Consider the following 12,699-nt stretch of genomic DNA (forward strand, 5'->3'; position numbering starts at 1 on the left):
GATGTGTAATGTACTACAGTTTGTTTTAATTTGAGATATTTAAGTTCTTTCAAGTTTCTTATCTTTCAAAATAAGGTCTTTAAAAAGGCAGAAAATAATTTGTAACAGAGGCAATGAGGGTGCTCATACCCCACCCCAAAAAAAGCCACTTGCTTCCATAAGTAGAATTAAAGATAAGTGGCAGTATATTTTAAATTATTTTCCATTAATCTGGTGAAAATTAGCTTGACTTTCTAGAAATAAGCAGATTTTGATAATTCATGCTATGCATATACTATACTATAATTTGTTTTCCTAGGAACTTTTTTATTGTAATTACTTTCCAAATATAAAGTAGTAATATTTTGTTGAAGGTGAGTTACCAATGGAAAAAGCAACAGATTCACCTGTAACATCATATACTGCAAAGTACTGATGACTCAGGACAATCTATTGCTTCTGACACTTTAAAAAACCCAAATATTTAATAACATTATAAAACTGATAGAAGAACAATGTATTGTAAGTCCACCAACAAAAGCTCAGTTAATTCCTCTCACGTGCCCTGAGACACTCGTCACAGCACACAAACTAGACAGTTTAAGCAACTCTTATATAAACAGGTAGCAAGCAACCCTGCTTCCAATATAATTATGTTATATCTCACAGTATACTCCAATCAGTCCCAGAAGGGGTGGCTACACATTCAGGCTACCAACCTGATTTACCAGTCTGTCTAGTATGGAGCTTAGTGTTTGGCACTAGTTACTGCCACCACACTATGCCATTAAGTTACAGAACAAAAAAAAATTAAATCTGAGTGGGGAGATTCATATGCAATCTTCTGCACCCTCTGAAGCATTCACTTCTGAACACTTCTAAACTCTTGTCGGTCATGTAGTTTCCTTAGCACATGATGATAAAACCAATGCAGGAAACAACCAAAAATGCAAACTTAAAACCCAAGTCTGAGAAACTGAGGGTTTTTTAAGAAACTATAGAGTCTTCTTGCAGTAGATACAAGCAGGAGACACACACTCTTCTACCTCCTCACTCCTTCCTCAGTCCCCGGATGCACTTAGGGAAAAAAGTCTCATTTTGATGAACTCAAAACTTGAAAGCATAGTAACTGCTTCATTTCACAAGGTTAACATCTATGCTCCCCTCTTACACAGGAATCAAAGAATCATACCAGTAGCCATCTGTTTAGAGAGAGAAAGCAAGCACATGAATGAAACAGAAGACCACAGAAAAAAATACTATACCACACTCAAATAAGATACATTCTGTGGTAAGACATTTGGGTCAACAGCACTGTTTAGCAGATGCTAGCTTTAAGCAACCTGTGGTTTGAGCTAAGGTTCTATTTTTTTCCTGTACCTGATTAATACCATAGACCCAGATAACTAGCTTACCTGCAATATTGCTATGCAAGATCTTTATTTACCAACTCTAGCTCAAACCTCCAGACAAGCAAAACAAAAAGCTTGCTTCAATGTACTGTCAAACAACAAGAGCCTTACTAGCTATCCCACAACAGACCCCTTGTACCCTGTAAGGGGTACCAGCTCCCCAGTACAGACCGCAGTACCACACAGCCAGCTCTAAGCCGACTGTCAGCAGCACAAAGCCCAGTGTAAGCTTCTGTGCCCCACTGCAAAGCCCGAACGTGATTGTTTTCACTTTGGTGGATGAAGGAAGCATACATGTGAAAAAAAAGAGTAGGATCTCCTCTTGGTACAGGCTAAATGCCTGAACTGAGATTGAATTACACAGAACTGTCAATAAAGCACTGCTTCTTTTCTCCTGCCCAAACCCTATCTACTTTCCTTCTTTGGCTGAGGCTACTCCAAGCACTAATACAATAAGAAGTCCTGAAAACAATACTGAATGGAAAAAAATTTTTAACCAGGAATATCCCCATATTGGAACAGGGGAATAAATGGGGGGTGTGGGGTGTGTATCTTGCAGAATAATCCAGCTTGCATTAAAAATAAAGATGGCAGAAGTAAAACAGAAAGGAGGAGTTAGAAAAAAATAGATCCAGGACTGAACAAAATTATGTTAAAAGGAGAATTGCACAAGTTGTTTATGGTACGGTCATAAAGCACTGGCTGTTTACATATATCTCAGAGGTCATTGTTAGACAGATATAGAGAGACATATATATAAATATACAGACAATTTAAGGGATTGAGGAGTACCATGGGCAATTTTAGTACTTCATAAATTAAAACTTGTAACTTTTTGTCTCATCTCTTCCCAATCCTCACCCCCACTGAGGAAAAGTTAAAATCTCAGAATCATCTTTGCCAACGAATTCCAAAAGCATGGTGTTCAGATGCGGTAAGGTAACTTAGATGCCCGATACCTAAAAGCATCAGTTTAAGTGTTACGACAATGAAACTGTTCTTCACAGCAAAACCCAGCTGAGTCAAAAAATGCAAAAGTATGGTGGAAGAGTTAATTTAACTGAGAGCAGGATTAGACTAGACTTTTTCTAATCTAAAAGCCTAATAGATTAGAAAAAAATACTGAAATCATGCAGTCTCAGAGAAATATAGCATTAATAATTAAATTACATGCACAAAATTCAGTTTATTCAACTTACTCAAAAGCACAACACATCTGTATGTTTCACATACCATATATTCCTTCCCACTCTGAATCTTTAGATGGTGAAGAAAGAAAAATGAGCAAGTCACTGTAATGTGCCAGCATCTCAAAAAGCAAAAGTTTTCCAGTTAAGACGACAGTGGTGATTTTAGTAGTAGCCCAGCTTTGATCTCTAAAATGCTTAGAATGAAGCCTATTCAAACATTCTTAATTAAACCTGTTTCTTATTTGATCCATATACTGCATCCATATAACACCAAGTATTTCAGATCAGATTAAATTAGGGTGAGAAGCCTTTCTTAGTTTTTTTAAAAAGAAAGTTATCAGTCAAAATAGTTGGGCTAAACTAAGACTTGTGCCATGTTGAAAGTGGCTAAACACACTTCAGATTTGATATGCCTACATTTTTACAACGAAGTATCATCTTTGCTCAAATTCCAGCAATCCTCTCTCAGATTCTCCCCAATAAAGACCCTGTTTTTCTTTTTTATTCAAGAATACCAATACAGATGTAGAAATGTGTTACATTCCATGAGCACAGAGGTGCAGCCATTCAATTAACAAACATGAATCGTCCATTTTCCACAGCCCTCAGCTTCTACTGTTTGAAGTGGCACTTGGATAACCCCTTAGAGGTTAAGTTTCTAACGGATTAGATACCCACCTTGTTTAACTCACAAGTAAAGAGGAGAAACACCAGGTCCAAATAGTAATCTTACTGATCATAAACAACATGATCAAAGACTTTATCTAGCCCAGTCCCTGACACTTTTCAAGGGGTCTCTCCAACGCAGGATGAAAGCAGGCTGTGCATTTTAGACCACAGCTCACTCCCCAGCAGTTCTGGAGCACAAGTCTACCTTGTCACATTCAAGCCCTCTGATGCTGGGGGAAGTAAATATAATTTATTTTAACCCCAAAACCCCTTGCTATTAGTGAATAACAAATAGGTTTGGTCACATCACAAAAAAAAAAAAAAGGCAGGTTTGGTCAACAGCTTTGCAAGTGGGTAAATAGATACACATACACACACTGGAAAGCATTCTATTTTACAATTGCTGAATCTCACTCTACTCTTTCAGTTTATCCTAAAGCAGGCAGATTTTATCTGGGCCCATTCATATTTTGACCTGTGTTCTGTATATCCACTAAGTAGGTGATTACTTCCACTTTTTGCCTTTCCCAGTTCCAGAACACACAGTTCTATTCCCCCAGCTCCCCCCTCACCCCGCTTCATCCTACCAGTTTTCCAAAGGGCAGCATCAGGTCCTCATTCCTGAATCAACTGCTGAAATTCACCAGGTATTTAATAACAAGTGTCTATGAAACTAGAATTCTCTTTCACCGTTTACACTGCATTTAATAATTTGAGACTTTAGGATCTCATATACACCAAACCATCTGTGAAAGGATCTCTAGTCACCTTTAATCCTCTGTTTCAACAGAAAAGAAGCATGTACATAACTCTGCTCCCAGCTGAACATAAGGATGGACTACTCACGTCTGTTTCATTAAGCAAACCCTTGGCTAAGCACGGTTCCTCTCCAAAATACTCCAATTTTACTCACAAGCCTCTTATAAACAATAGTGGGACTTCTGAAGAACTCACTGCTAACAAAACTCCTCCTTGTACAGACAGTCAACAGGAATACCAAGTGCTCCAATGCTAGACAAAGAGTTTCTTTACCACTTTCTTCTGCATCTATTTTTTGATGCTTCATGGTCAAAGTGCTTCAACATTCAGATTGAAAAGGAACATGCTCAAAAGCTCTGCTGGTGAGGACACAGGCACCCAAGCTATTTTCTCAAGTTAAAAATCAGTTCAGTAACATTCTACATTGCTTACTAGAAAACTCAGCAAAACTATGCTGAAACACTACAAACAGGGTATTTTAACTGCAGGGATTAACGTTTTCCCATTTTACAACTTTCTGTGGAATTTCATGTTTTGGGTGCAGAATACACCAAATGGGCATCCAGGACTTTTATTTGACCACACGCTTCAACCAACACCTTTCTCTATCCTCTTTAAGAAACAACATGTACTCCAGAAAAAGGCCTGCACTACATAAGCAAGTCATTTTCCCTTCTGATGCCTGTAAAAGGCAGGGCCAGAAAATGAAACAGCTTTAACCTGTCAAGCTTTCCCCAACTATTTGGAAGAGAGTTTGCCCTTTTAAGAACATGTGTTGAGGGACCCACCAAGGAAACTACCAGGAACAGCAAGAGCTCTGAATGCTATAACCATTCATTCACAGAAGCAAAGAGCTCCCATCCTCCAGCAGTCAACTACTGGCTCTAAAAAGGAAATTTAATAGGCAACCTTACCAAAGATCCACAAAAAACCCCATGATTCTTCAGAGCTGGAATATTATTTTTGGAAATCAACAGTACCCTAATTACCAGTGGAGCTGAATGTTTCTAGTGCAGAATACGAATCCACTGTCAGAGTACTAAGAATCTGTTTAATTACAATCTGAAAAAATGGAAACATCTCCAAACAGTACAGTTCTCTTTCCATAGGTTATTTTACTTATAAATCCCTTCTTTGCTACTAGGAGTCAAACTGAAGGAACGTATAAAAAAGACTTGGCTTGTTTAGAATAACTTCCCAAAGAACAGGATTCAATTATTTTCATCTATCTTCATTTCTTAAGGTGAAAACAACTCATATTTATGACATACATAGAACAGTGAAGTCTCTCGGTCTTCAGAATGTAAAACTTTTTTTTTTAATTCGATTACTGACAGTTATTTAAAGATAGTTGTTCATTAACAAAGTGCTTGTGCTTTGCTTAAACAGAGTACAGAAGGAAGTACAGTTGTCCAAACTAAAGCTAATCAGCCAGGATTTCAGAGGACCTAGTAAACATAAGGAATCTAACCACTGTCTGTGAGCATGTGTGTATGTACTTATGTGTATACTTGCTGCTGTGTTAAGGGGGGCGAGGCACAACCGTCTTGCTAGAACTTCTAATTAAGGCTGTCAACTTCAGCATCCAAAACCACAAAATATTTTAAATCCCCTTAGAAACAGAATAAACAAGTTGAACTGCAAAAAAATATCCAGCACTCTTATGATGGGTAAATATAATGTATAGAAATATTTTTAAGCAGTTCAACTAACCTCTGGCCTCTACAGTTGCATACGCAGGCATAATCAGCTCTCAAATCAAGACAGCTACTTAAAAACAAAGCACCCACAAATCTGAAAGAATGCAATGGCTGAAAAACCACTTCTGCGTAAGTAATTTGAAGAACATCCCATCTGGCTGCAGTTGCTATAACTTACCTTCCAGAATGAATAAACAGCATGCCCATGTGAGATCTGAGCATTAAAGGATTCATGAAGAATGAGCAAAACTAGTTTTGCAAGTCATACTCATTAAGATCCTAATGACACAGCCACGAACCCTGCATGTGAGAAACCCTAAGAAATCTGAGACACTAAATGCAAGACTGATTTTGCTCTAGGTTGTAAGTTAGGATCATGCCTCCCACAGGAGACAGGATCATCACAACGAAGGCCAAGCTACCCTGGAAACCACATCAGACAAAGCCATTGCTAAACTACTTGTTTGAGCAATAGTTCTGCCATCTACTTTTGTAAGCTAACCTTAATGCTGGATACTAAAATGTGTCTAAAACAGGAGAAATCGCTTGCTTTTGCCGAACTGCAAAACAACATGAAGTCCCAACACTAGGCCCCTTTGTTGCCATGATGGAAACCTAGAAGCTCACATAAGGTTAGAAAGGTATTTTCAGCCAAACCAGCCAGAGAAATCCAGTGAAGATATTAGAACATCATCCAGAAACACTAGCTTCTTTTTCAATCCCTTTCAAATTATGGCTTTTATTAATGAACTACCAGATTCTCACTGTCTCCTTTAGGTTAGCCTAATGATACTTTTAGTGTTCAAATTCACAGCGGGAAAGACAAGTACTGCTTAACTAGAGGACCTTCTCAAGATAGTTTTCAGTCTTTGGATCTCAAGTGGCATTAATTTTGTCCAGTCTCGTAAAGAAAGGGAGCTGGAGCCACCAAACAGAAGCATTCTTTTTTTATTTGCTCTTCCTTCCAGATTCCTTCTGTTCTGCCCATTTTCTACATCCCTACTCCAAGCACTAAGGGAATAAAAGCATGGAAACCTCCAATCAAAGACAAGTGATCTAACCCTGGGAACAAGCGGCCAACTACTGCTTCGAAATCTAATGAAAGCATTCTCACAGGCACTACAAAAAGCAATGGTACCTCCTAGATTTTTAAATGTGTGAAATAATTTTGAACACTGCAACCCTAGAACCATGTACTTCAGAGCGTGACTGTCCAAACACTAGCCAGCAGACACCTCTACTGACAATTTCTAAAGCTAGCAATAGGTTTTAGGACACACCAGTCATCAGGTAGATGAGAGAAACTGCAACCGATTTTCATTTTAAAGAGTGTTTAAAAAGGAATCAGATTATTCAAATTCTCTTAGTGTCTGAAGCATCCCAGAAACAGACTATCTTCCCTGCAAAGCAAAGTTTGGTCTCCGAGAGTTATATCAGGTTAGAATAATTTTAGGGGACCCCTTTAATTTGGCTGCTGCAACTTTCTGCTGACAAAAGCTACGCTGTGTTGTAAGTTGGGCTTTTATCGTATTCAAAATGCAAAGAGAGCCCAAAGCCTGAGTCCCTTGCCCCCTTTGCTTCCTTAGAATGAAGGTCTCCTTTAAGACTGTACATAGCTTTACGTGTAAACATCTGCAAATAAATACTATTTTATCTAGCTCTTAAGTGTGTTCAAAGCTAAAGCCTAAAAACTCCATTTTCAGCACACTACTGTTAGGCTGAGTATGCACCCATAATGATCAAACAGGATTTGTTTCAAAGCAGGGTTTTTACATCTTTTTGTCCTTGGAATTTGGAAACTGACAGTTTTCAAATCCACTGCAAACACTTGAGTTACAAACCTGTGAAAGACTTAAATCAGTCAAGCTTTCCCTATAAAAGTAACAAGTGTAGTGGCACTATGATCATCTAATCTGGCTCCAAAACATGAACATTAAATATGTATTTTCCAACAACTATGTCTCAGAAGTACAGCATGGAAAAATATTTTTGTGAAAGTCAAAACTGAGAAATAAGTATTTCACCTGTAAATGTCTGGAGTAATTAATAATTATATATTGACCAAAGCAACAGAAAAAAAACCTGTCATTTTAGGAAGTGTACTTCCTTCCATTCTCTCCCCTTTAACCCTCTCTCTGGTAGCACATGTATTCTCATCTGGTTAATGAAATACCATTTAATGCAAACTTTATATGCAGAGAAAAAGTAGACCAAGCAACCCCCAACACCTGGATAACAAGCTCATAATTTTTACATGTTCTGCTCCCCATCACCATGGTAAATTTTCCAGACTTGTGTATATTTCACTAAGGTCAAAATTTACAGGTTGCCAGATCTGTGTGCAACTTAGGTTCAGGAAAAAAAAAAGAAAAAAAGGCAACTTATAAAAATAAAGTACCTGCTGCCTCCAGTAAGGCTTCTAGTCTTGCTTGTGTTTCTGGATCCACAGTTCTTAAGTCCGCACCTTCTGCAGCACTCGATAAGAATAACTCCGATGTGGTTTTAAGTACTGGGTTATCAAGATCTTCTTGGTCCAAAATAAATGATTCAACCTGTTTGCCAAGTTAGAAAAATAATTTTACCATCTTTGAAGTTTTATACTAAATTATTTTGTGTATTTTCTAATATTTTTAACTGTACTGTCATAATCATGTTTTAACTGCACAGATTATAGGACACAGCCATAAAAATAATCTGGTCAACTTACTGACAAGGTAGTTGAAATCACAAAAGAAAAAACTCTACAAGAACAACACTTTGTTGTAAAAATTACAAGTAACAAGATCATAAACTATAGCAAAGGCAGCTCAGATTAAAAATTGAGAAAAGCGTTATACACATTTGGACAATTAACCACCAAAACAGACTGCCACAAGAGGCTGTAGTGTCTTTATCACCAGAAGTCTGTCCACCTTGTTATTAAAAAAAGCCGTCAGTAACAACTTTGATATAGCTGAACCTATCTGAGAGCCAGGGAGGGACTGAATGGTTTCCCAAGGTGCCTTTCAGTGCTATTTTAAAAGTAATTTCAACTAATGTAGCACAAGGATTTTGTTTTGAGTAGAAACACAACAGCTGACTAGAATTCAAAACCAAAACCTCTGTTTCCAAGCTGGCACTTAGTATTACCCCAGTCATTAACATTTTTCTAGACAAGAACAGATACATAGCACAATTAAGCAAGCAGGTATTCCAACTAAGCAGCAATAATGCTGTCCCACCAGTGGCCCCACATGATCTCCAAATACAAGCTCATGGAATTACTCAACATAACACGCTGTAGTTTTATGACAACTTGCCAGAGTAAACAGAGGGATACCTGACTTGTCCTCTAATGAGAGCAGAACATTACAGAATGTGTCCCAAGTTCAGACATAATTTCCTCTATTTTCAGTAATATTAAGATAAAAACACTATTTCATAATTGGACATTATCTGTACAACTACACCATTAGTCATGCCAACACATGCTTGTTACACAACCGTTGCTGCCCTTTCCCACTTCATGCCCCAGTCTCATCTTCCTTTCTCCGTTTCCCCTAATGCTTCCCCCTCTCCCTCCGGTGCCAGCAGTAAACTATCATCATATTCAGCCCTACCACTCCACACCCCACAACAACTTAAGAAAGGGAGAGTTTATACTTTAAAAAAAAAAAAAAGAAATCAGGCCATCTACAAACTCATTAAGTGCCCCATTGTGCGAAGAATGTTAACAGGAGTGTGGAGAGCTACATAGAGCACTGCTATTCAAGAGCAACTTCTGTTAATTTCTTCCCCTTTTTGATATGTAAATGTTCTGTAACATTATCCGCTGATGTCCAAGCCAATCCGTGGGTGCCCAGTGAAACGGACTGTTAACATATGAATACAACGTGCATCAGGGAGAAAGAGTAGCTTTTAGGAACACAGAACATGAGTTCCACATCTCAGTGGATATGCATGATATTGGCTAGCTTACAGGTATTATATCTTGTGTGCGAAGACACAAATATTAACGCTAAGACATTAGTGTCTGATTTAGGGCTTGAAGAAGCAAGGTTTCTAGATTAGTCCAGACAACAGTCCTAAAATAAGGGCACTGCCACTGTGAGAAAGAGATGAGCATTAAAGAAGCAGAAAATTAGTGACCTAAGCCAGTGATATACATTTTTACTACAAAGAAGAGCTATTTACAACTCATAGCAAAGTGTACACCTACAGTAAGATTCCCCTCTGCAGAACTCAAATTCCAGGTTGCGTACATCTAGCCAGTTTAAGGACTCCCAGCTGGCATAAACTCTGATGCAAAACTGACTTCTGCAAAAATTCACCCTTATCTACAGGACCACTTCAGGGTTTTTCTTTTTCTCCTCCAGGACTACACAAGGCACTTTGCCTCTACCAATATATTAGAAATATTATTCCTATTGCAACAGTGTTTGTATGACCTGGTGACCAGTAGAAAATCCCACTGTGCTAAAGTGACTATTTGTTATATATAGTTGAGAACCACATACAAGAAATTTTATTACATGCTAATGGACTTTTTCGTTCAGTTACACCACTAAATTTAAACGGCAGTCCTCCCTTTTGAAGACATACTAAAAGGGGTAAAAATGCTACCCCCACGGAAGCAACTGCACTTATGAACACCAAATACTGCAGAAATGTTCAAAGTGCCTTCTGGCAAGCCTTAACTTCCAGCCTCAGGAACAGCCTGACAACACCCAGCAAAGGTAAGCACATTAGCCTTCCAGAAGCTGTCCAACTGCAAGTTTTAAAGCTTCATTTTCCTGATGCTTTGACTGCTGCCACCCCAAGATCACCTGTATGTATTTATAGGACATTACCTACAACAACACAGTAGGTCTTGAACCCAAATCAGTGTTAATTCACCACTCAAATACTCTATCGACTCGCAAGGAACTTCTCTCTCTCCTCCCAATAGGAAGTACGTTACGCAAAGACTACTTATCAAAGCAAATTACAGATACAGTTTTTACTTAGGGTACGAGCTGGGTAGTATTGATGCAGTCTGTTCTTTTCACCACTCTTTTCAACTCCTTCTGCCTTTCAGCTCTTCTTTAGGTATGCAACTGTACTTCCAGAGACATGCACATTTAAAGCCTCACACAAAAACCTTGCTTCACATACAGTATTTTATCTTAGTTTTATATCACAGCAAGAAAAAGGCAACCGCTTTCATTATTTCTGCATGCTAAGCATCGATTTTTAGGTTTTATTTTGATTTTTAGTAAGAGCTTAATAACATACCCGCAATACAAATATAACTTGAGTGTGAAAAATACTGAAAATTCATATGCACAATTTTAAAACAGCTGTACCATTGCCAGTCTCCCAGGACAAGTTTCAAGCCAGAACCTCTGACTTTTCTGTAAACAGATGAAGTTTCTCACACACTAAGACAAGGCTAGAGAGGATGAACAGTTGGTACCTTACACTAACAGAGTAAGAAATTACCTAACCAACCAGGTCTCTTGTGTACTGAAGTGACCTGCGATGATGTAATAATAAATAACAACCATCATCATCCTTCAAACAACCTAAAATATATCAAACAAATTTTACTTTAAAAAAAAACTTTGCAAAAAAAGAGAAAAAACCAAAACAAAACCCACCAGATTTCATGTTAGCATTCCTGGAAAACTTAATACACTGCTCATGTTGCAAAATTCAGGCACTCGGCTCTATCCTAATCAGATCTGTAGCAAAGTGATAGAGTAACCAGTCACTGTGCTATTTTTGGATTATTTTGCGAGCTGCTTTGGGCAGTTAATAAGCATCTTACTTGGTAAGGCTCATTAGGAACACATAGATTCAAGACATTATTCTAACTGCCAAAACTATTGCAACTACGAATAATTCCCAATCAAAAACCAAAAAAGCTGCTAAGTGCATGGGACCTGAGGACAAGGCACTGAATATCAGTGTACTTAACTACATCGTCGTGTTTCACGCTCATCCACAGGAATGGTGGACCTTTCCTGAAGTTCTGCCAAGGACTGCAGCAGCCTCACAGCTCTGCAGATCCAGTTACACCACTCGTTCCTCCCTCCATAGCAGCTACATTCACAGCTATTTGGACTCAACTACATCAGTATTTATATGTTAATACCATGACTGAGTTTACCTCAGGTCAGGGGTATGTAAAGGCAACTTTGCAAGTGCTAACATTACAACTAACACTAGCGATTCTTACAAAATGGGCAATGGCATACAGGGTTAGAAACACATTTCTAATATTAAAGTCCAAACTTATTTTTCCTACATTGCATTACTGCAAAAACGTACTTTTCCCAGAATAGCCCGGACCTGCTCACAAATAGCCCGTTACTGACACAGGCTACAGATGATGGAAAAACCTTCCTGTTGTAGCTGTACCAGCACTATTCTCTCCTCCTACTGCAGGCAAGGGCAGCAGCAGAGATGGCTTGTTCTACCTTCTCCTTCCATTTATGCCAAACTAGTACTTCTGGGAAAACTATCTTTATGAAAAGTGTTAATAGGGAAGAGAAAGCTGCTATTAAATAATTCCTTGAACCTGAGTTTTGCAGGTTCTGAGCTGTGACCACTTTTCTGGGATAACAATACTCCTTGCTCTGTGTTTGTGGAGCGTCTATAAATAAAGAGGACCCGAGCCTTTGACTGGGACTCCTGAACTCCTATTTATTATGCAAATACACAAAGGAGAAAATCAGGTAGTCGTTTTAAGTAACCCTTCCTAATTATTTCTATAACAATTCCGTTTGGACTTATGTCTAAATACACCTGGATATATGAAGAGGGACCTTGGCTTCCTTAAGGCTAATACAGGCCTGCAGATCAGGCTGAAAGTTCATGCCTATGAAGTTGAAATAAATAATTTACATTTAAACTCCTTCCATTCCATAATTAACATGATGCCCAACCCTGTATTAGGATGACACTAGGAAGACATTCGTTTTGTCTGATAAACCCAACCCCTCTGACACTTTACGCTGTCACGTCCTT

The 12,699-nt window shown here is 38.4% G+C and overlaps 1 protein-coding gene across 16 annotated transcripts in view; it reads right to left on the minus strand.

Moving 5' to 3' along the window:
• ANKHD1 (ankyrin repeat and KH domain containing 1) overlaps positions 1-12,699 on the minus strand; it is a 123,161-nt gene that overhangs the window by 99,523 nt on the left and 10,939 nt on the right. For all 16 annotated transcript variants that reach the window (XM_064458734.1, XM_064458742.1, XM_064458739.1 and 13 more), the window contains exon 2: positions 8,108-8,261. In XM_064458734.1, the coding sequence (XP_064314804.1) occupies positions 8,108-8,261 (154 nt within the window). The remainder of the gene's footprint in view (positions 1-8,107; positions 8,262-12,699) is intronic.

Source organism: Phalacrocorax carbo, chromosome 8 (assembly GCF_963921805.1).
Source record: "Phalacrocorax carbo chromosome 8, bPhaCar2.1, whole genome shotgun sequence".
In the NCBI taxonomy this organism is placed as follows: domain Eukaryota; kingdom Metazoa; phylum Chordata; class Aves; order Suliformes; family Phalacrocoracidae; genus Phalacrocorax; species Phalacrocorax carbo.